This window comes from Cinclus cinclus, chromosome 22 (assembly GCF_963662255.1).
Source record: "Cinclus cinclus chromosome 22, bCinCin1.1, whole genome shotgun sequence".
Lineage (NCBI taxonomy): Eukaryota > Metazoa > Chordata > Aves > Passeriformes > Cinclidae > Cinclus > Cinclus cinclus.
Window position 1 is genome coordinate 4,742,586 of NC_085067.1, and position 24,121 is coordinate 4,766,706.

The window sequence follows — 24,121 nt, forward strand, 5'->3', positions numbered from 1 at the left end:
GGACAGAGGAGGAAGAGCATGAGATGAGTAAGGCTCAAACCCCGATGCCGGGCTCGGCGGGGCGTCGCTTTTTCCAGTGCTGCCCACAGGAACCCCTACCCGTGCCTGGTGTGCCCCAAGTGGGTGGCTGGCAGGGTGGGTAGTGACTTTGAGGTGGCAACGCCACAGGGGAAGGGGTGGGGGGAGCTGAGGAGAGGTGGGAAAACAGCTGGGAGTTTGCAGGGAAGCAGCAGCACTGGCGGAGTCTGTGCTCATGCCGTGCTGCTCCTGCCCTACCTGGGACACAACAGAGCGCCAGGGGCTCTGCTCACCCAGGGAAGGGTCAGCAAAGCTCTGCCTGGCCAAGCCCTGGACTCCATGCCCACAGCAGGCTCCTCAAAAGCAGGGCCACAGCCAGGGTCCTTCCTGTCCCTGAGGAAGGGAGGTGGCACGGGTGGCCCAAATAGTTACACTGGGGCATGGAAAGGCACATCTGGGGGACAGAGGTGACATCTCCCCTGCCAAAAAAACCCAGGCTCCCAGTGCTGCTGGTAACACTGCTGTTTGTCCCCAGGGCCCTCTTGTCCCAGGCAAATGGCACAGCTGACACCCAGATCCTGGGCTCACTCCATCACCCCTCTGTTCAGCAACAGCAACAGGCCACGCTGTTTTGGGGGAAAAAAAACAACTCTCCTGGGTCACACCGGGTAATGGAAAAGGGAACTCCCCAGCATGAAGCCGAGTGAGGGGTGGGAGGACATCAGCCAGTCTTGTCTCCAGGCTCACCTCTGCAGGCAGTCAAGGAGTATGGCTGCATCCCAAGAATAAACCTGGATCTTCGAGAAAGGCAGGGGCCAGCCCGAGGGCATCTCGCCAGCGGACAGGAGGGAGAGGGCAGGATTCCCACGGCAAACCCTCCCTCCGATGTGGACACGCCGAGACAGCCGCTTCCCTCCTCCCACCACCCCGGGACCAAGCAGGACCTCCCTCCGCTGCTCGCACTGGCACCTCCTGCGGACAAAGGTCCCATTTATCTGTTTTTATTAATTCATTTAAACCGGTACAGCACATACACGGCAGCAGCCACCGTTATGCAGACCTCGGGAAAGGAGCAGGTACTGCAGCACCTCACTTCAGGTCACCCGTCCCTCCCCGACCCACCCTAGGGAGCTGCCTGCAGAGCCGGGACCGTGCTGCTCACTCACCGCACCCTGGGCTTCTTCCCCTTCCTTCCTTCTTCCCAGGAGCTGCCGGGGCCGGGGCTGCGGGGCCGCAGTGCGGGTGGGCGGCCATGGCTGCGGTGCCTCCCCCGCGCCGGGCAAGCAGGAGCTCGGCGATCATCAAGGGCTGGCGAGCGCGGCCGCTGCCGTCCCTGCTCGGCAGCGCAGGGACAAAAGCTCCGCTGCGTTGTCGCAGCTGGTCGCCGTGTTCGGCCACAGCTGCATCCGGGCGCGCAGCCCCAAAAAAAGCACATCCCCTGGTGTCCCCGATGTGGTCACCAAGAGGTGCGGACACCCCACGCCTTCACAGCAGATGTGACACAGCCCACGTGAAATGGCACAGAAGGCCAGCACTGCCCGAGCCCCCGCAACCCCGCAGGGTAACAGCAGCGTGTGGCTGGGTTGCAGGGGAACAGCCACATCCTCCTGCCACTATCACCATCTGCAAAACAGGGGGAAAAAACGTGATGGGGCTGAGAACTGCTCACTCCTGCTATGCTGGTTTAACCTACAGCAGCTCCCAGGCCTGCTCTCAGCTGAGGGGAGGGGAAGGGCTTCAGCAGCACAGTGTCCTCCAGCCCTCATAGAGCTGACACTGCACCGCCCTACTGCTCAAGCAGGAGGAATATTCACATTTTTCACCCAATTTCCCTCTTTTACCAACTCTACAGCCCCAAGGAAAGCCATGGTTAGAAAAGCTTTGCTACGGCTCCTCTCTTGAGACTGGTGGCCAGTGCTGAGCTGAGCAGAACTCCTGCAACTGTTACAGCAATAAAGATTTTCGTGTGTTTTGGATAATGCAGAGCCACAAACTGCGACAAGTTCTTCTTGTTCATGGAGGCACTTTGTGCAGGGAAGATTCAACACGTGCACACCGAGTCAGCAAGCATTTCATTCCTGAAACAAACACAAGCCCTGGCACTGCCAAGGATGAGAGGGTTTTCCAGGCCCAGAGCAGCTAGAAGCTTGGCTTAACAGATATTACAAACCACGAGTCTTTGGGGTGTGAAACTGCTGGAGCTCTGTGCTCTGCACACACTTCCTGTGCCTGAGCTGAGGGACTCTCATTTTGAGCAGGTGTTGGAGTCTCTGAAAGCACCCTGCACACAGAGCAGCATCACCCTCCTGCCCACAATCCCCTCACTATCACACCCCCACACTCACGTGTTACATGTCATACATGTTATACACATAGTATATAACTGTATATACATATATACGTGTATATTTTATCCTGATGTATACAAAAAAGCTGAAAAAAGGGAGATAAAGAATTATTTAGCCTGGCCTGGGTGAACACCGAAGAGCAGAATGTGCAGCGAGTTGTTCTCTGGTCCCTCTGGAGGCATGGCACCAGTGATGTTTCACAGGCTGGGTGGCTGCACGTGGCTCACCAGAGCCTTTTTTATTACAGAGCCCGGTCTCAAACTTCCCCAGCCCCTGGGAGCTCAGTATGGCCCTGCCCGGGGCAGAAGCGTTCCAAGAATTCCAGGTAGGCTTTCTTCTGCGCCGGGGCCGCGGGGATGAAGTGCCCGCCGGGATGCGTGAGGACAACGGGCTCCACGAAGCACTGGGCCAGCTCCCTGCTGAGGGCTGCTGCGATGACGGCGTCGGTATCGCCTACGACGTGCAGCGTGGGCAGGGCGATGGGCTCCCGGTAGAAGTGTCCGTGTGCCGGGGCGCGGCTGGCGAACGCGGCCACCAGCACGGCGAAGGCCACCGGGAAACGCGGGTCGCCGCGGGCCCGCAGGGCGCACACCATGGCGGCCAGCGCCGCGCCCTGACTGAAGCCCAGCAGCCCGTCGAAGGGCCCGTGCTCCGCCAGCGCCGCCGCCACGGTCGACAGAGACTCCTCCAGCCCCGCCGGAGCCGCAGCCGCCTCGCCCGCCTCGAACGTGCCGGGCCCGGAGAACCACCAGCCGCGGGGGGGGTCGTCCCCGTCGGGGTCGTCCTCAGCGCCGGCGGGCAAGCGGTGTGGCGCGTCGATGACCACCAGCTCGGCGCGGCCGCGCAGGGCCTTGCGGAGCGCGCCGGTGCGCTGGCGGAGGCGGCGAGCGCTCTGCCGGTAGCCGTGCAGCGCCAGCAGCCGCAGCGGCCGCGCCTCCGCCATGGCCGCGCCCCGGCAGCGCCACTTCCGCCTTCCCGCCGAAACGCCGCGCGCTGATTGGCCGGAGAGATGAGAGGGAGCGGCGCGCCTTAGCGGAGGTGACGCCCGCCCCCTGGCGGTGGGAGGTCGCCGGGAGGGGGAGGCGAGGATGGGGCAGCCCCGACGGGAGGAGACGGGACGGGACGGGACGGGATCCCCGGCGAAATCGTGGCGGCCGCAGGCAGGGCCGCGGCACGGCCTGGCCTTGCGAGGGACATCGCCCTGTGCACAGCCGGGGTTGGTCCTTGCGGGTAGTGGTCTCGTCGAGTTATGGGGTGCGACCCCAATCATTCCAGCGGTGGTAGAGGGGTGTCCCGGTGGTGCTTACCCTGGTGGGAGGGATCAGCGGTGCCTCCGCCGCTGCCTATGCCAGGTCACAGAGCGCGGCAGTCGATACTCACGAGGCTGCGGTGTCCCCGGTGCTTGGCTGCTCCCCACCCTCGGGCAGGGCGGGGGACACGAGTGGATTCCCCTGCAGGGAGAGGGAGGGTCAAAGATGTCCCAGCCCCAGCCAGAGCTGCGATGAGCCAGTTCGTGCCCGGCTCACAGCACCCCGTCCGGGAACCCCTCCTTTCCCGGAGAGCCGCGGGGCTCCGCAGGCGCTCACCCCGACCAGGGCCGAGGGGGGACCCTGGTGTCCCTCCCCCGGGCCGGGCTGGCACTGTCCCCGTTACTGTTCGGTGACAACGACACCACCGGGTGGCGCTTTGGGTACGCGGCACCGGGCGGCACCGGGCGCTCAGCCTGTGCCGGTGCTCTCACCGGTCCGAGGGACAGAGCGGGGACCCGGTGACCCCCCCGCTGCCCACCTGTGCCGGCCGCCCGCGCCGCGGGGGCTGTGTGCCACCGTGGTTCACCGTCCACGGCCCCAGGGACTGGCTGGCGTAGAAATCCATGGGATAAGGCTGCTGCCACTCGATGTCCTGGAGAGCCACAGCAGCCTGTGGAGAGGATCGGGGATGAGTCCCGAGCGGTGCCTGCAGAGGGAGAGCTGGTGGTGCTGGGAGAAGTCCCAGCATCCAGCTTGGTGTGCCGGGGAGGGCATTGCTGGGGCAAAGCTCGAGGCATTGGGAATCCCAGTGGTTTCACAAAACATTGGATATCCCAGCAGCATGCCTGAACTGTGCACAGAGCACAGATGGAGAGAGGAGAGGACACTGTCTGGGTGAAGGGACATCTCCAAGCTTGCTCTGAAGCATCACCCCAAGCCAGGCCTGTCCCCCCAAAATGGAGAGGGGTGCTCACCTCATAGGGTGTCAGCAGTGGCTTGCTGAAGGCTTCTCCCCAGTCAATGGAGAGCCGGGGACAGGCTACCTGCACCCACCTGGAAGGGAAATGTCACAGTGGGGATGTGCCTTTTGGGAAGAACAAGCCACAGTGACACTGCCCAGCAGAACCCCAGATGGTCCTTCCTGTGCCAGCACCACCCTGGTAAGGACAGCCATGCCCCTTCGCTGCACAGTGACAGCAGCTCAGATGTGTCAGGGACAGCTTCAAGTGAGAATTGCACAGGGATAGGGCACCCTAAGGCCGGAGGGGTTCAGCAGCACTCACACATCCACCTCTGGGAAGAGCTTTAACTTGCTGGGGAAGATCTCAGACAGCAGCACCCGCACGTAGGGCCGGCCCAGGGCGCGGAGACGCAATTCCAGGTGCTGTGGGGGAAAAAGGCACCTGGCAGGGTTAGGGTCCCTCAGCAAGTCCCCCAAGCCCTGCCCACATCACCTTCCTGGCCATCATACTCTCTGTGGGTCCCAGCTCTGCCCCACAGCTGTGTTCCCTAAGCATAGGCCAGACTGTGGCCATGGCTCCGGCTTGCGCTCAGCTCTCCCCAGCACGTGCCTCAGCCTAATGAAGTAATTACTGCTCAATGACAACAATCTGTTCTCGTTAGCGGCTGCCTGCCCTGGGACACCCGCCTGTCATGGGCTGGCTGCAGCCAGAGCTTTCAGGAGGAGGAGAGGGGCCAGAGATGTCCTTGTCCTCCAGAGCCGGCACTAACCACCCTCTGCCTCGACCATGCCCGTGTCCTGCCCGCTGTGGAAGAGCAGCTGCTGGGACCTTGCTGTCCTGCTTTGCCCACTGGTCCCTACACTGCCTCAAATCTCACCTGTGGCTACCCCAGAATTTCTGGGTGTGGGCAGGGCCACCATGCTCAGAGGGCAGAACTGTGCTGTTCTGCTCCCCTCACCCAGCTGGGGTGCAGAAAGCGCCAGCACAGCAGCTGAGCAGGGATGCTGAACCCGATCGGAAGTTCATCCAATTAAGACAAACCCAGCCAATTAATTGCTGAGCTGTCTGGGCGGGGGGGGGGGGAGGTTCTCCAAGACTGGCCAGCTCTCCCCAGGAACGAGTTTAATGAGCCCTTGTCCAGCCTCCTTCATCTGCTGCTAATTGCCCGCGAAGACCGGAGCCAGTGGCCACTGATGGGTTCCCAGTGGTGCCACATCCACCCTCACATTGGCAGCGAGGACAGAGATGGTGCCATCTCTCACCAATCCTTCCCCACACCCAACAGCACCTTCTGGTGTCCAGTGGGGACACTGGGGAGGGGGCTGGTACCTGTAGGATGCTGGGGGAGCCCTGACGTCCCAGCGTGCCCAGGATAATTCCCCAGCAGCGGGCACTGGTGGCAGTTCGGATGGCGTCCTGCCGGGCGCGGTGCATGCGCTCGTGGCTGTAGTGCTCCTGCGAGAACACTTTGCTGTAGGGATCGTACCTGCAAAGCACAGCCAGACTCACACGTGCTCCATCACCTGCCCTCCTCCCAGTGATGCCCATCCCTCATTAGCACTAATTGCCTCCCACAGCATCTGTCCTCCTGGCTTATGTAGGACCCAGCCGACTCGCTAGGGGACAAAGACAAGGATGGGGACAAGTGTCCCACCACAGCATCCCAACACCCAGCACAGCCTCGGCTCCGTGCTTGGCTTCATACTCAGCTCCCCCCCATTCTGGCTCATCAATTATGAAGAATTCTTTGATTTGTTGCTTTGTTTGACGAGGAGAATTTTAATCAAATCCCACTCGGGTTTCGGCAGCTTCACCAGCGCCATAAACCTGACGTGCGCCTCCCGTTCGTAACAAACGACCTACTAGGAAATTCAGATTCTGCCAAATGGGCCCAGCCTTTCACTCCTGATATTTCATCTGCTTTCAGCGGCCTCATCATCGCGCTTTATGGCCTCTGCCTGCAGCAGCCGGGCTTTAATGGCTGCACCTCCACAAGCTTCCACAGGTACTTGTCAAAATGTTTATATTCAGCTGGAGTAAATGGCTGGTGTTCATCTCCTCCAAAGCACCTCCTCACCCATCCCATGGCCTCTCACCTGCCTGTGCCTGCTGCTGGCAGCTACAGCCCAGGGGTGTTGCTGGGGTGCACATGGGGACAGATGGGGTGCTCCCTGTCATGGGATTGGAGTGGGTGGCTGTACCTGTATGCAGGTATCCCTGGGTTGGCAATCATAATGGACTCCAGGTGGAAGCGCCCGTCGCCCAAATACCTGCCGAGAGGGGAGAGAGAGCTATGGCACTGGGAAACAGCAGCACCCCATCCATGTGTCCACTGGTTTCCCAAACTGCAGCACAGTGGAGATGTCAAGAATCCAAGCTCCTGTTCTGGGGCCCAGGAGCAGCAGGCACAGCCAGGGTTCCCTGGCATGGCAGGGCTGGAGACACAGTCATGCTCGGAGCAAGGAGGTGTGCTCACACCAGCACAGGGTGGCTGGGAGCTGCTCCATCTCAATGGCTGGTTCTAGACGTTGCTGCTTCCATTTCTAATCGGATTTCCAGTCAGCAATTACATTTCAAAGCCTTTCATTCAGCTGCCCTAATGGAGTGAGGGCTTGGAAAATGAATTCAGACGTAAAACTTGACTAGATTTTGCCCTTAATTGGAGAATGACATTTTGGGAGATCAAAGCTAATTTGTCTGCAGAAGTTAGCCCCAGAGACGGTGCAAAGAAGAAAATAATAACGCAGGGAGGACGCAGGTAAGGCTGAGTGCACCTGCATGGGTTGGTACTGCACTGCTGCTCCTCTGCCAGCTCAAAAGGACCCACTCTCACCAATGCAGTGCCAGCCTGGCTGCCCCTGCCTGCTCCTGATGTCCTTGGAGAAATGGAAATTGCTTCAGGATGAATCCAGAGCTTCCACTGACCCTTTGCCTAGCAGCCTGGAGCCCAGATCCCTGCATGGCCGTGCTTGGAAAGGCACTGGTGCTGTTGGCTCACAAAAAGGAGCTCAGCAGGACCCAAACCCACACCTGGGCTCCCCAGCTCCCCCCAAGGGTGGGGTCCTTGTATTTATTTATTCTGCAGCACACTGTATTCACAGTACATTAAGCATTTCCATTACCTAAAATAATTAGGTGATAGGAAGCGAAGTGCTCCCTCTAATTTGCTGTCCTTAAATAAAATTAATGTTGCTGTGATGTTGGGCCCTGGCCATTTGTCTTTTCCAATTATCCACCCGCCCTTCCATCTATTATCTATTCTGATATACGACTCAATTATTTCCTCTGTGCTACAAGCACACGCCACTTAAAGCAGCATGAGGAGCAGAAGGGGACCCATCCCAGCCTGCGGATGTCCCTCACCACCCCTCAAAACTGCACAAAACCAGGCAGGGCGTGCAGGAAGGATGGCAAGCCTGGACCAGGCAGGAGGGTGCTGAAGGAGCCCGGGTACTTACACAATGGCATCCGTGTCCTGAGCAAGCCGGGGTGACGTACAGCCCAGGATCTCTCCTGGGGACAGTGGCTTACACTGGGGCACACACACCTTGTACTGGGAGCGCAGCTCCTGTGACACTGCCTGTGGGAGATGTGGGATCAGCAAGGACAGGCCGTGGCACAAAGGGTGGTTGAGGACCTCTGGGGACACCCCAGCCCTGGTAATCCCAGCTGTTGTGACCCAGCCCGCTCGGGGGGGGGCACCAGGAACAGCCCCCGCACAGGCGGGATGCTCATCGAGGCTCAACCACCATCGTATCAATTAAAAGACAAGGGAAAAGGCTTAACGCTTGGATAGCCCCGTGTTTTGATAGACACGGCTCAAGAGGCTCATTCATCTCCTCCAGTCCTGCCCAGCCGGCCCTTCAGGGGCAGACAGACAGACCCGCCGGAGCTTTCCCGGCCGCTGCCGGCACTGCATCAAAATGCCAAGTGCTCCACCGCCTGCCCTGACATTTCCAGAGCAGCTCCCGGGGGAGCTGGGGAGGGGTGCCGCCATGAAACATTGATCAGAGTTATTATAAAGTACTTGATCAACATTATGGCAGCAGCACGTTATTGCAGAGACTCGTCAGAGGAGAACCAGCTCCACCAGCACCCCGGGGCAGCTGCTCCTACTGTGGGGCTGGGACGGGGAAGGGCTGAGCCAGAGGAAAACTCAGGGGGAGACAACAGCCAGGGATTCCCACCTCACCTGCACCGTGGAGACGAACTGGATGGTGCTGACCAGGGCCAGGGAGGTGCCCGCTGCGAAGTTGAAGCGAATGGTCTCAAGAAAATGGGATGCATCGATCTTTATGTCCACAAACACATAGAGCATCTTCAGCCCCTGTGTGGAGTCGATGGGAACTGGTGATGGGAAGAGACAGGGTCTGAGTGCAGGGCACGCCCCGGGTTCCAGCAAGCCCCAGGTTGTTGCTGCCTGCAGCTGGGGGATAAAGCATGTTGGTGGGGCTCCCTGTGCCCCAAACTGCCCTGGCATAGGCAGGGTGGGCTGTGCCACCCCTCTGCCTGTGCTGGCACCCAGGACAGGGGGTGCAGATGGGAGCCACAGAGAGCACCCGCTCGTTTCTCCCCAGATAATGACAGCCTGGGGAATCAATGAACACAAATCTAATTACCCCTGGTGCTAAGAAGCCTTTGTCACCACGATTAAGTGAATAATTAAAGTACACAGAGTCCACATCGATCCGCAGCTCCGTGTTCACTTCCCATTTTGGTGCTCTTAGCCTGATAACAATTAAGTGCAAATTACTCCCTCCTGCGGGGCACGTGGGGCTGGGAGGGAGCAGGAAGCATCTGTGTACCTCACCATTGGCTACCCTGGTGACAGGACCACCGTGGGCAGCTCAAAAGGAGCCCAGCATCCTCACAGCAGCCCGTGGGTAACCCAGGGTGGCCTGTGACCCACTCAACTCCGCCCTGTGACCCATCCAACACAGAGCAGGCAAGGGTGACAAGGCCACAGGCAGCAGATGGCAGCTGGGCTGGTGACAGTCAGCCTGGCAGTGCCTGCCTGTCCCTGCAGGGAGCAGCTTCAGCTGATGTGAGTCCCATTCCCCAGAGCAGCCTGATGGATATAGCCCCTTCCTCCCCTTCCTGCTGTTCATTCATGAGCAGCAGGCTACAAACCAGGAGTTTTATACTCCCTGTTCCAGGGGTGCCCATAACCCTCCTTCTGTAACAAAGCACCTAGCACACATATTTATCACCACGAACGCTCACACCGCCCTGGCTTTCAGGACAGAGTTCTCAACTGCAGAGTCAGTATTTCATACAGAGTCTGATGCAATTCTTCAAACCCGTTTATAGGGCCCCATAAACGTCCAGGAGGGCTGCCAGGTGCTGGGAGCGTGGCAGCAGCAGGGATTCACACACCTCCTACTCACTATGGCAATTCTGCAGATCCACCTTAAAACCCAGAGCGTCTTATTGTTATTTTTGGGCTGATTCCATCCTGGGTGGACTTCAAAGTTAGCAGCATCTGGGACAGCAGCGCAGTTTCCATGGCAACTGGATCCAGAGTACTGTCCGCCTGGGGAGCACACAGCCTCCTCCTCCCTTCCCCGCCCAGCCTGCACTGTACCCACAAAGCTGCCTTTCCCAGTCCCGGGGCAAGCGGGACCCCCAGGCCCTCACTCTCCTCTGCCATCATTCCCTTCCTCATCACTCCACAGAGGCCAGGTGGGGGCAAGAGCAGCCTCATCCCCGCTGGCAGCTCCTGGGACAGCGGGGTCTTGCCAAGCCACGGCCTTGCTGCTCTGCTCTTGGGGACAAGGCTGGATCCGTGCGCTGCTGCAGCAGCCGAGCAGGATGAGCACGCCCTGCTGCACCCAAAATCCTGCCTGTGAGCAACCACCCAGCCAGCCTGGCCCCTGCCAAAGCCAGCAGCTGAAGCTGGAGAACAGAAAGCCCTTTGGGAAGGGATTAGCCTTTGGCACTAAGTCTCCGAGCTGGTCAAGAGGGGTGTGGAGTTACTTGGTGTGGCACGGTGTCAGTGGCATAGCCTCCACAGTGCCACACACGGCCACCCCAGCAGCACCCCAGGACTCAGTGACACCTACTTAGGCAACTGTGTCCATAGTGCACCATGAAGTCAGCGCCCAGGGCCCGGGCCGTGTAGTCGTCCACGCAGCAGGCACCGTAGGTCACGTCCCCCATCACCACCGCCTCTGCATCCGTGAATCTGTGGGAAGGCACAACACTGAGGGTCACGGCTGCATCACCACAGCCCAGGTTCTGCCCCCCAGCCCCGTGGCATGTCACTATGGGGGGACCCCGCGCTGCCACCGAGCCACGCGCCAAAGAGAACAAGCACTGGCTACTCTCCGAGATGTCAACATGATTAAGCTGGAGAGCGGTAATCCGCCTCTTCAATTGGGTAAAGCTGTTTGCAATTCAGCGGATTATCCACTCATCAAACAATACGCTGCCAGATTCCTAATGCTCCAGCAGGGAGAGCAGCAGAGGGAGACCCGGCACAGCGTGGTGCCACTGCTTCCACCAGCCAGCCCTGGGGACTGGAGACACCAGGATGGGCAGAACAGCTGTCCTGGCATCCCTTGCGGTGACAACCAAGCCACCATCACCCCATGCCTGGGCACTGTGTGAGCCGGTGAATCCAATCTGCACCTGGCTGTGTCACCCCTGGATGCCAGTTTGGCCAAGCTGAGTGACCTCCGGAAGAGCTGGTGCTTAAATGGCACTTGGCGAGGGAAAGCACCTAAGCACCACTGGTGCCATCCCCTACCTCCACTGCTTCGGTCCAAACCCACCTGGCACCTGCCAGCCTGCGGGTGAAGGGGCACACACCAGCACTGAGCAGCAAAACCAGGGCTCTGGCATGATTCAGAGGCACCATCTTTGTGGGTATTTATTGCACCATTTTGGGGGATTATTAGCTTGGCTGCCTTCCCAGGGAGCCGCCACAGCAGCAGGATGAGAGCAGGTATCGCGATGACAAAGCCCCGTGCCTGGAGGGGCTGCTTAAACCAGATGCTAATTCCTTATTTACTGGAGGCCCGCTACCAGTGGGGTCCCCCCTGCTGCTGGCACAGGGCACCAGGGAGGGAGGGGACCCTGGCACAGCGTCACCCCCTGCAGCACCCATCACTGGCTGGGGGCCAGGGTCCCGCACTCCCGCCAAGCACCAGGCAGGGAATGTTATGTCGGTGGCAAGAATAGAAATGGTGGGCAGAGCTGGGCAGATGGCAGAAGGTGGAGAAATGGCGGAGCGTGCTGAATATTAACAGCTCCGGCCCATCCGTCAGCGCCCGGGGAGAGGGACAGGGGAGCAGCAATGCTGGAGCATCCTCGAGGAGGGGGCACAGCCATCCACACCTCCCCAGTCCAGGCTGGGCAGCTCCCACTCCACAAGGGCTGGGGATGCAGCTGGGGAGCGTCAGAAGATGGGCTGGATCTTGCCAGCACTGAAATCGTGCGTTTCCTCGTGGCCAGCACGGCCTGGATGGGAGGATGGCTCCTCCACTGCCCACATGGTCATGCCGTGGGCCTGGGGGCTGCCAGTGAAGGTTCGAGAAGGCTCTTCCCACCCTTCCGAGCCCCCAGCCCCCTCCTCTAATGAGAGGTGATGAGATGAACATGAATCAGACTCCACACATCTCAGCAAAAGTGGAAAATTATTCAGCTCCTTAAGATTCAGGATGGGGAGGTCTGACTCAGAGCGGCAGCCAGCGCCGCTTAATTTTTTATAGATTAAAATGTATGCAAATTGGCCCAAACCCCAGAGAAAGTCCCTGGGGGTGAAGAGCAAGAAAGTGAAATAGCAACGGTGGAAGGAGGAGGGCAGAGGTGCCCGTGGCCCTGCCCGGTGTGCGGGGCTGCAGCTGGGCAGGGAGACATGAGGCTGAGCCCTGTGCTGGCCATGGGCAAGATTCCTTCTCTGGCTGCGGGGTGTGGAGTCACAGGTGAGCAAAGTGGCCACAGGATGGTGCCTGGTGAGGAGGGAACCCATGGGGCTGGTAAGGCCAGGAGCCTGGTGGTGCTGCAGGAGGAGCTCCAGGATGGCACACACCAGGATCACCTGCTCTGGCTGGGCTGGACAATCGAGCGGAGCCGTAATCATCTCCCAAGACAAATCAAAGGCAGGCACCAGAGCCTCCCCTTGATGTTTTAATCAGTTCGGTGTCGCCAGAGTCTTTCATCAAACTACAGAGGAAGGAAATGTCAATTAGCAGCCACCTGCCTCTAACGAGGGCTGGGAAGCCACTCGCCAACCAGCCTGGACCAGGACGTGGGCAAGGGGCAGCCACGGCAGCATCCTTGTCAGTGTTTTGTGTCCCTGAAAGTTGTCACAACCACGCATGGGTCCCAGCATCGTGCTGACAGGGATGTCCCCACCCAGCGCTGAGACGCTCATTACAGCTGGGAGCTCATGAATATTGAACACGTGGGGAGGTTATTCATCTTTTACATCCCGCAAACCCCGGCTCATTCTGAAAAACCGCCTGGCCTTAGCATTTTTCTCATCTCCCCCTAATTCATTATCTGCTCCTTTAAACAGATGGCTCCCAAAATCCCATTTATAAAGCACTATGCTCAGCACTGGCAGGATGTGCTCCAGGGCCAGGTCCCGGCCCCAATCCCGGCTGGGACCCCCAGGCCCTCACAGCCCTGCTTCCCCAGGGAAGGATGGAGGCAGCAGCAATCCAGGGACAAGTTTTGGGGCTGAAAACGCTGGGTCAGACACATGCACACATGGGGCCTGCATGTCTCCAAGCATGGGATAGCCAGTTCCTGCCACCTGAGCACAGGCACTTGGCTGGAGCAGCCCTGATTTATCCCAGCCCCTCGAAAAATGAATGAGAGCATTTGCTGCTGGCAGGAGCTCGAGGTCCCTTGGCAGTGTGTGAATGATACAGTGCTGGTCCTCAAGCCATGAGGCAGAGCTGCTTTCCCTGGCAGGGACAAGTCCTCAGCCCCTGTGTGTCCACTAGCCCTTGATGGGGAAGGGATTGAGGGGACTGGGCTGAGAGTGGCCAGTCCTGGCACCCCTATGCTATGGGATGGAGCCAGCAGTGGGATGCCAGGGTCCCTGCATGTTGTGCTGAGAACAGGGACACACACGGTGGTGCAGACTGCCCCTTGCCTCACAGCCACCTGCCTCACCTGCATGTGGCCCTTCAAATACCCCACAACCACCCCATAATCACCCCACAAACTCCACCCCCATTGCCTGCCCTCTGCCCAAGCCCAGGACACCTGTGTGTGCTGCTGCCCTGGGCTGTGGGGCCTGAGTCCAGCCCTGGCTGAGAACAGTGCACTTATTAATTAGCAGAGAAGCCCATCACCAAGCCCCATTACCAGACTCCCAACTTCATTAGCACAGGAAGGCTGCACGTAATTAAAATAATGAGTTTGCAATTTTATTGCAATTGGTGCTGGAAGAGCCCGGCTGCAGCTGGGCAATGATGGGGCCTCACAGAGCTTTTGCATGCGGGGCACGATGAGGTTGGTGTCCCCACAGCCCCTCAGGAGGAACCATCTCCAGCTGGGTCGCCCCCCCCTAAGGGGACTTCCCACTCTGTCCTCATCGTAGGAGACAGGGAAAATACCACCTCTCAAGGGGCATATTCCAGGGCACCCCAGGTTTGCTGGTCCCATAGCAGCAAATAAAACCCAAAATAAGACAAACCAAAGACCAGTGCACATTGGTTGTAAAGCCACCATGACCATCCTGTGTCTGGATGGTGACACCACATCTGTGCTGGCACATCCCAGCCCTGGAAGGTTATAGAAGGTTATAACCCTGGAAGCCTTATAGACCCCACACATTCCTCCCAGCCCAATCCCCTGGCACAGCCACCACGCGGGTAGAAGGTTTTGAACATCTCCAGTGAAGTGAGAACTTCATTCCTCCTAATGATGCTGTTGTGTGCTTAATGACAGTGATTAAATTCCCTTGCTCAGCATGCACCTGATGCCAGCACTTCCAGGTTGTGTTTAAAAGGATGAGGGGAGAAGGGAAGGCAGCGCTGACCAGCAGAGCTACAGCACTATGCAGCTGAGGCCAGATCCTGATCTGTGTTAGTGTGCCAGGGTGGCCTTTTGGGACCTCCTGGTGATGCTGCCAGCTTCATCACAGCATTCAGTGCCACACTGCCCAGTGCCACATGGCAGACCTGCTTGGCCAAGAGACATGGTACATGCTGGTACTGGGAACCTGCTGGACACACCAGCCTGTGGGGCACACCGGCCATCAGGGCCTGTTTTGTCCTGGCCATAGTGGGGCATTTCAAGCTCTGCCACAGCTGTTGGGCTGTGCGCACAGATGTGTAACTCTTTATTGCTCAAGCAGGATCCACCCATCACTCCAAAATGTCCCCATATGCTCCTGAGCGACCAGGATGAGACTCGGATGGTCTGTGCACCTCCAGCACCACCTCGCATGGATCTTCAAAAGCCATTGGGAGTTGGGAGATGCTGAAAGCTGTGGCAGGGCACCCTGTGCACGCATCAGGACACCCCTGGGCTCCTCTGCCATTACCCACCCCCGCCACCAAGCCTCGGCCGATTAGCAGGAGCCTCTCACCCTGGCGTGGCACAGGAAGACAGAGGGATTAGCAGCTGCGAAAGCCTGACAGCCGACTTTATTAACACGGAATCAAAAGCCCAGCTGAGAGCCCAGCTGATCCGTCTGCTCCAGCCCCGGCAGGGAGGGGAGCAGGGGTCCACTCCTGGCTGTACAGCTCCCAGCTGCAAGCTGCTGGCACGGAGCGGGGAAACGACTGCCACCTCCCTGGCACGACAGCGGGTGGGCTGGGGGGGGCTGCCCCTCCCTGAGCTGTGGTCCGAGCTCCCCCCACGAGGCTCTCCACGCTGCCGCCCCCCAGCACGAGCTCCCCTCTGCCGAATTACATCAGCTGTGACAAATGGAGCCAATTTGGAAGGTGCCGAGGGAGGGAGCGTCGTGATGCGGCGCCGGCAGAGCGCAGACCCCGGCCCCGCCGCCGCCCCCCCACCACCCCGCAGCCTGGCCGCTCGCCCCGGCACAGCTTTGACAGTGACAAACCTATTAACGGTAATTAACTGGCCTCACACCGGTCAATGCTCCGAGTGTGCTCTCCATTTCAAAGGCTCCAGGCTAAGAACCCCACCGGCCTTTCCAGCTGCGGCGGCTGTGATGCTTCAGCTACATCTTCATCCCTGCCGCCCCTCGGGGCTCGGCAAGCACCAGTGCACTGCTGGGAAGCTCAGGCGGGTCCCAACTGGCCGCCCCCCTCCCCTTCTTGCTCCATGGAGCTCCCCGGGGGCCGGCTCACTCCCACATGGCAGTGAGGGACGTGGTGACACTGCCATCCCACTCCACGGGGACAGACAGCGAGCAAGCCGCCTGTGATGCGGGGGAGTGAGCCACATCCCTGCTCTTGGCTCTCCCCAACACCACCAGGCCATGGCACAAATATTCTATTAAAAGGCAGCTCCAGCAGAAGGGATAAATATTCCGTCTGAGTGGCAGCTGACATGGCTCCAGTTCACAGGCCTGGGCACTGTCACCCCCAGGGGCACCAGCCCCGGGCATGGCTCTGCAGCCAGCAGCAGAGAATGAAGGGGAGGGGGAACTCACTCCCCAAACTCCCCAGCAAGGACAGGGCAGGAGGCTGTGGGGATGGGCTGGGTAAAGGGGCTGCTCATGAGCAATGCCCCCCTTGGGCACACAGGTATTCTTGTCACGCTCAGCCCTCACATCCTCTCTGTCATCAGGAGGAAGGGGACACCAGGGTTGATGGAAGCCCAAGCTCTTGTCCCCAGCCTGGCCATGGCAGCCAGAGCATACGGCTGCAGCAATTCCTGTCACGTCGGAGGCTCATCCGGCCCCAGCACTGGGTGAGGAGGGCCAGCAGGAGCGGGCTGCCGAGCTGCGATTCCACATTAATGCTGGCGATGAATATTAATAGCAGGAAGAGGCAGGAACTAACGAGGCCACCTGCAGATTCACACCTCACCTCCAGCAGTGTAACTGGGTCCCCAGTGTGTCCCTGAGAGAGCCGACAGAGGGCTGGGCTCACTCCTGCCCGCAGCCACAGTCCTCCAGCTGGCAGTGCTGATACCCGGCACAGCCACATCCCCAGCCACGGTCACAGAGGGCATCCAGTGCTCCCAGTAAGAGGGTGGCAGTGGGACGTCTCTGGGTGCTGCAAGGTGGCAGTGAGAGAAAGATACGTCTCTTCTGCACAGCCTTGAAGCCATCCCACTTCCAAACACCATCCCAACAGTGCCCCTGTATCCCCTCTCTTGGCTCTGCATCTGCACCCACACAGCACCCATCTCCCACCAGCACCCCTCACCAGCCCTGTGGAGCACCCCCAGCAAAGAGGGCGAGTCCAGCAAGGATGCCAGCACCCCAGAATCCACCGGCACCCTGGCATTCAGCACCCTGGAATCCACCATCCACCGGGAAGTGGGGCTTAAGGTTTCATTCAGATAAAAGAGCCCCTTAATCCGCTGCCTTTGAAGTCGGAGACATGAAAGCGGCTGGGTGCCAAAGCTGGAGAGGAGGCAGCTCCACTTAAAGGGACAAACCCACACGGAGCTGCCCACACTCGCGCCCACCCCCTGCCCCCCGTGCCCGTCCCCTGCCCACGCCCACCTTCCCACAGTGTGGGGCTGCCGTGATCCCCCGGGGGAGACAATGGCAGAGCAGGGACAAAGCCCGCGGGCACGGCTGCCTTCCCACCCAGCATGGCGGGGAGGGGAGGCTGCTGGCCTCGGCAAAGCAACTGCTAATGAGTGCCACAACCCCGATGGCAGACGAGGCACCAAGTGCTATTAGCACTAATTCATTGTGCTAAAACAGAGAGGGGCTGCGGAGGGGGCTGTGGTGGGTGGGGAGAAAGGCAGACGCACTCGGCAGTTTGAAAGAGATCACGACCAATTTCTGCAAGGTGCCCGCATCCACTGTCACTGCACAGCCCAGCTCCTCTCCAGCGCCTCAGCCTCGCCTCTCAGGCAGCACAGAAAAATCAAGAGAGGAGGCATGGTGAAGGGGTCACCCAGCAGGAGTGACCCTTTCCGTGGCCTCAAGCCTCCCCAGCCGCAGCAAGGCTGCCCCTCCGCATCTCCGTGCTGGGCAGCGTGGCTGCAGAGGCAGGACGAGGCCATGGGGGAGGAGGATGGGTCCGTGCCGCAGCGGCGGCCCCGCTGCCGGCCCTCCCCTGGCTGTGCTGCCGTGGCGAGTGCACGGGCACCGGGCTGGCGGCAGCCGCTTGTTAACACGGCTGCTCCCCGGTTCCAGCACCCCCGCGGGGGCCCTGGTATGCTGAGCCTGTCAGCAGCTCCCGGCACAGTGGAGAGGGGAGGAGAAGCCAAGCTGCAAGGGTTAGGCTGGCACCGTGCTGGTCCCTGTCCTCAGGTTCCTGTGATTTGCTGCAGGGCTGCCCAGATGTGCTCAGTCAGGTTGTGGCCCCACAAAGGTAGCCACAGTACCTCTTCATCCACAGCCCTGGGCCTCACCCTGCCCAGTGGCTAACCCATCCCCAGAAATAGCTCCCATACCCTCACCAGCGCCAGAGTCCCACAGGGAATCAGGGAAAAGCTTTGGTCTTACCGCTCAATGATGTCAGCAATGGTGCATGCGAACATGAGGAGCCCTTCTGGCATCTGCAGGGCCACTGAGAAGAAAAAAAGCCACGGGGTTAGGAGGGGCTGGAAGGGACGTCCTGAGCTGGGGACAAGCTCAAGGTGCAGCCACAAACCACCCTCCCCAAACCATCCAAGTGTTGGCCAAACATCCGAGTGGCTCTTGCAGCTGGGGTGCAGACTGTCCTGCTTGGGCTGTATCCACTCTCCCTGTGCACACACCTCATCCCTCTCTGAACCCGCTGACACTGCTGGTCTGTCCTGCTTCCCACAGTAATGACTTCCAGATTTTAATTATGTGCTGCACAGCAAAAGGTACTTTCTTCTGTTTATTTTAAACCTGCTCCTAATAATGTAAATGCGTGCCCCTGGTTCTACTGGTACAAGAAAGAGTGAATAATCATCCCCTGTTCAGCCTCTCCACATCATTCACAATTCTACATCCCTATCATATCCCCCTTCATTCACCTCTTTTCCAGCTAAAGGACATAAATCTATTTAATCTCTCCTTATACAGAAGCTGCTCCAAACCTTTGATCATCCTCACTGCCCTTCTCCACACCTCCCATCCCAACTTCTCTCTCCATTTCAGGAGGGTGGCCAGCAACAGCTGCAGCATTGTGCCTTACAGGAATTTATTCAACAACAAATTATGTTTGTCATTTCCTCCCTCCTCACAGCTCAGAACAATCCCTCTTACTCCAAAGGCCAGCAGACTGCCCAGTGCTGGGGTCCAGCCAGGAGCCCCCCACAGGGTGGCAGGGAGGAGCAGGGACTATGATGGAGGAGGTGAATGGAGGAGGCCCCATTAATCCTGTTGTTTCACTTCCCAGTCCCACTAAGAAATCCTAGCTTCCATGCTATCTATCCAAACACTCTCTCCACATTGCCCTCCAACAAAATCCCCGTGCTGCCAGGCCCAGCCCGCTGGCCAGTGTGGAGCTGTGTAAAGGCCCGGCTCAAATTTGGCTGATCCCACCCTGTTCCAACCCGCATGGCCCAAAGAAAGCTGCCCCTGCTCTGCCAGCACCTGCCTGAGCTGGCTGGGATGAGGGTTCCATGTCTCAGCATCCCTCAGCCCATCTGAGACCATTCTGGCCCATCTGGGGCTGCCCTCCACCCCAGATCTGCAAACAGGGGGTTGGTAGGAGGCAGCTGTGTCGTTCTTCACCATCACAGCACAATGGGGAAAAAGGGGGCTCCCCAACCCCCCCAAACCCCACAGCAGGCAGGGCACAGGCAAGGCTGGCTGCAGCCCTGTGGGAGGCTGCGTTCCCCCAGCAACGAGCCCCTGGCTGGTCTCTGCACACACAGATTTTTAAATCCCAGCACGGCTGGCTGGCTGATGGGCTCCGCTCCCAGCTCGGAAGCCTAAATCCCAGCCGCATATTTACATTTAATTAGGAGGTGCCAAGCAGCAAAACACAGCAAGGAAAGCCAGAGCAGCATGGCTGGGTGGCCTCACTGTGTCCTGACGGGGCATGTCCAGCCCTGACTGCCACACCACAGCGGAATGGGCCGGACAGCCCCACATCCTCCAGCCCTTTGCAACACAGCCGGGAGCAGCTCAGCTTCCAGAACATCCCCCGTGACGCCTGCCAGCCCTGCCAGCTCGGTGGCAGCAGGCAGAGACATTCCCAGGTGGATACAAAGCATTTCAAATCTGGCTCTGCCACACAGCCCTTGTCTGCACGTGAAGTCAGGGTGGGGACACTGGTGACATGCGGGGATGGAGGGGGAGGCTCTGTGCCCTGCTCCCCGTAGTTGATCACATATTGCTCAGTGGGATGCACAGGCTGTGCAGGGAAAGCCCTGGCACCACTCCTGAAGCCTCCACAATCATTCCCAGCTCCTCTGGGGCTACACAACTCTCTGAGGAAGGTTCAGACCAGAGACAAGCACAGCCCAGATCCCTGCCAGCCCCTCCCGGTGCCCAGTGTTGTGGGGCTCTCCATTCCCGGCCCCAGCAGTGTGTCAGGAAAGTGCAGGGAGAGAGGAGAGAGGCAAGAGGAGCACAGCAGGGACCTGGCCAGCATCCCAGACACATCTCCAGGCTGACAGGTCCGCGCAGCTCAACCTGTGCTGTCCAATGTGATTATAATCCAGAGATACAGATCTATTAACCCCCCTCGAGAGGAGGAGAGCTCGCCAAGACAAAACCTAAACACACGGGGGCACAGCAGCAGCTCAGCCCCACCCCTCACCTGCCTCCCACCGTGGGGCTCAGCAGCACAAACCAGCCCCAAAACCACTCATCCCCCGGGCTCAGCGCTCACCCTTCCTGGCCTGAGCCTGCCGGATGCGCCAGATGGTCTTGGGGATCTCGAAGTTGTAGTTGGGGGGCAGCGCCTCCGCCGCCTCCCGCAGCTCCGCGTTCCCGAGGATCTCCTCGGGGATCTGCTGGGCCACGTGCCGCGCTCGGGCTGTGGGACAAACGGGGGGACCCGAAGGAGCCGTCAGAGCACAGCGCACCCCGCACGCCACGGGCCAGCAGCAGCCTGGCCGTCCTCATGCCGGTCCTTGGGTCAAGCAAGGGAAGGGTCGCTGTGCTCAAACCCCTTGGGACAAGGGGGAAAAAAAGGGTGGGGGTCCTGCCCTTCACGCTGGGGACAGACTGCTGGCGCTTTTTGGGGAAACAAGGGGGTTTTTCTTAGCCCAGAAAGCACCGCAGTAACTATGTGAAACCCTGTGAGTGCAGCTGGCTGTCCCCACACCGAGGGGACAGCACGCACAGCCTGTCAGCGCTCAACGGCCAGCACCCCGGCGACACCCTAATGCGTCCCGTTACAAGGGGATCCCGTTATCCCATCGGGAAAAAGCCACCCAGCGCCGGGTGATCCATCCCCGGGAGCCTCATCCTGAAGCCGCCCCCCCGACAGCAGCCGCCCCCCTACATCTCGGCGATGCCAGAGTGCAGCGGGGGAGTGACAGCAGGGGGATTATTCACTATTTCCAGCCCAACACCGGCACTCACGAGCCACCAAACCCTCCCCGCACGGCCCACGGGACAACCGATAAAGGGCCAGCTGGGCCGGGACGGCGGCGGGGGTGGCCGCGACGGTGGCGGAGCCGCCTCCCGCCAGCGGCTCGGCCTCTCTCGTCGAGGCAACCAAAACAGCACCCGGTAGCGGCACCGGGAGCCCCGCTCTGAGCCGGTCCCAGCCCACCTCTGGCGGGCACCGGAGCCGCGCTGCCGACCCGCACGGGGGCCGCCATGGCTGTGGCACACGTGGAGGAGGGAAGGCAGCGCTAAGCGATCCCTGCGCAAGGCCGGAGCAATCGCCGGCCGAGAGAAGGAGCTTGGGAGCGCACCGGCGGGCCCCGACGGGAGGGGCGGTGCGGCGGGGACCGAGCGGGTCTCGCCACGATCCCGGCGGGACACTGGGAGTGCAGTGGGATGTGACAAGCGCTTGACACGGTGGGGCTGTCCGCCCTTCATGTCGGGGACGTGGTGCCGCCGCATCCCTCGCGGTGCTTCAGGGTTAACGGTGCTAATGTTAACACAGGGATGGGGCGGGGGTACCGGGGATGTTGTCATGGTGATGGGTCCGTGTGTGTCCCCCCCCCACTCCCGTGCCGTGGGGTAGAAGCCACGTCCCCGCGAAGCATGGGGAAAGAAGGACCCGAGGGTAATGGGGAGCCCCTGGAGACAACGGGGGTCCCTACGGTGCAATAAAGACAGCAGTGCTCGCAGAGGAATAACGGGACCCTCTTGGGGCAGTGGGGATAGCAGCGTTCCCTTTGGGATAACGGGACCCGCGGTGGGACAAAAGGACCCTCGAGAGGCAGGAGGCACGGTCCGGGGTCAGCGGGGACCTCCAGGGGACGATAGAAGACCGAGGAGGCAGCGGGGATCCCCCGAGGAAAGCGGCGATTTCGGCGGGGCAGTGGGGACAGCTGCGTTCCCGGTGGGATAACGGGACCCCCTGTGGTGCACAAGGGAGGAGGCGCGGGGGACCCTCTGGGGGCAGGAGGCACTGTCTGGGGACAGTGGCGACAGCCCGGGGGCAGTGGGGCGTCGAGATGACGGCGGAGAGAGCAGGGACAGCAGGAATCGGGAGACAAAGGGAGCAGCAACGACAGGGAGGCAGAGGGGACAGCACAGCCCCGGGTGGGGTATCCGTGACCCCAGTGAGACAGCAGGGACCCGGTGGGGCGGAGGGGACGAGAAAAAACAGAGAGCACCTTAGGGAGCGGCTAGGACCGTGCCGGGGCGTTTGGGACAGAGACCTGAATCGGACGGCGGCATCTCGGCAGGACACAGCGACACGGAGGGCAGAGGGGACGATAAGGACCCGAGGGGACGGTTGGTCCCCGGGGAGCGGCAGGGACGGTGCTGGGCAGGCGGGACAGCGGGGACAGCCGTGAGCACGGCAGGCACGGGGCGGCGCGGCGGAGCCTCGGTGCGATAGAGGGGCACCGTGTGGACGACGACGGCAAAGGCGACAACGATGCGCCGGGGGTGACAGTCGGTCCCGGGGGGACAGCAGAGCACCGGGGGGGAGGTGCTGGGCCGTACCCCCCGGTGGGGCGGAGGGAGGGCGGCGGCGAGGGGAACGGGAGCAGCGGCACTTTCACGAACTGTCCACGGGAGGCGGGAGAGGCGGCGGCGGCGGTGGAAGGGGGGGCCCGCGGGGGGGGGGGGGGCTCGCCCAGCCCAGCCCGGCCCAGCCCAGCCCTGCCCGCCCCGTCGCTGCCCCGCCCCACCCTGCCCAGCCCTGCCCGCCGCTGCAGGCAGCACGGCACCGGCACCGGGCACCCCTTTATAGGCTCTGCCCGAGGGGGTGGGGGGCGGCGGCTGCCCCAGCCCCGAGGGGGCGGCTCCCCCCTAAAAGCCGGCGGCGGGACGCGCGGCGGGCACAGGCGCGGCCGGCGCTCCCCGGTGCTCCGGGGCCGGCGCTCCCCGGTGCCGCTGCGGCTCGGCCCGCCATGCCCCCGCGGGGGCCGCTCGCCCGGGCTCCGGCTCCTCGTTCCCGGTACAGCAGCAGCAGCCGCCGCCGCCGCTACCGCTCGCCGCCGCCGCGCCCGAGGCTCTGAGCGCCGCCGCCGCCGGGAGACCGCGCCCGCCCCGGCTCCAAGATGCTCCGCCAAGGTGAGCACCGCACCGGGAGGGCACCGTGTGCCGCGGGCACCGGGGGCAGCGGGGCCGTCCCCGAAGTTTGTCTCCCCGCCGAAGTTGGGGCCGCGCCGCCGGGCGCCCCCCGCCGCCACCGCGTTACCGGTGCCGCCACCGAGGCTCGGGTACCCCCCGGGGAGCGGCACCGGCGGGAGCGCAGCGCGGCGGGGAGGCGGGAGACCGGGAGGAGCGAAGGGAGGCAGGGCAGGAGCCGGGTCCCGCAGGACTGGGGACGCGGCGGGTCCCGCGGGCACCGGGATACGGCGGATCCCGGAGCCAGCGGGGCTGCAGCGGGCGGGGTGGGGGTGGGGGGTCGGTACTCGTCCGTCAGGGCGAAGGAACGGGAAACGGAGCTCACCGGGGAGAGCGGGGGGTTCGGCGGGGAAGTTGGGGCGAGCCGTCCCGTTCGGCCCTCCCCCCCCCCCCCCCCCCCGCCCCCGAGGAGAATCGTTCCGCTGTGACATCACGCGATTTCCATGGCAACCGCCTGGGACATCATCGAGGAGCTTTGTGACATCACAGCGAGGGGAGCAGCCGGCCCTCCCTGGGGTCCGGGATGGTAGGAGGGGGTGGGCAGGACCCCCGGCCCCGCTGTGCCGGGGCCAGTCCTGGGGAGATGCTGGGGACAGCAGTGCCGTGCGGGGGGACCCTGGCTGCACCCCACACTGCTGTCCCATGCCCCAGGGAGGGGGCGGCCACACAGCCCCAGGCCCAGCCCTTGCCACCACCAGTACATGCCTTTCTCCGACGAGGCTCAGGCAGTGGAGAAGGTGCCAACGCTGTGCATGCAGCCCCTGGCATTGGGCTGCGGACCCCCACGCAGGGCAGAGC

General features: G+C 61.2%; 2 protein-coding genes across 2 annotated transcripts; both read right to left on the reverse strand.

The window, feature by feature from the left end:
- Positions 1–2,408: 2,408 nt before the first annotated feature.
- Positions 2,409–3,613, reverse strand: OVCA2 (OVCA2 serine hydrolase domain containing; the record flags this gene model as incomplete). The annotated part of the gene is given in 2 exon segments (XM_062507341.1): positions 2,409–3,319; positions 3,321–3,613. Coding segments are annotated over 2 exon segments (990 nt in total), but the record flags the coding sequence as incomplete, so codon positions are not given.
- On the reverse strand, positions 3,486–21,390 carry DPH1 (diphthamide biosynthesis 1). Its single transcript, XM_062507019.1, has 12 exons — positions 21,342–21,390; positions 20,451–20,597; positions 18,143–18,206; positions 10,641–10,762; positions 8,771–8,925; positions 8,037–8,158; positions 6,780–6,848; positions 5,908–6,064; positions 4,900–5,000; positions 4,591–4,669; positions 4,155–4,286; positions 3,486–3,817 (listed from the first exon to the last, which is right to left on the reverse strand). Exons 1-12 carry the CDS (start codon positions 21,388–21,390, stop codon positions 3,743–3,745), a joined length of 1,272 nt encoding a protein of 423 aa, XP_062363003.1. The 3' UTR covers positions 3,486–3,742.
- Between the last annotated feature and the right edge of the window lie 2,731 nt (positions 21,391–24,121).

Coding starts and splice junctions, on each gene's coding strand:
- DPH1 (XM_062507019.1), bottom strand. CDS start 21,390: ATGGCGGCCCCCGTGCGGGTCGGCAGCGCGGCTCCGGTGCCCGCCAGA. Junction 5,001..5,907: donor GCTCCCCCAGCATCCTACAG/GTACCAGCCCCC, acceptor TTTCCCCCACAG/CACCTGGAATTGCGTCTCCG. Junction 4,670..4,899: donor CTCTTCCCAGAGGTGGATGT/GTGAGTGCTGCT, acceptor TTTCCCTTCCAG/GTGGGTGCAGGTAGCCTGTC.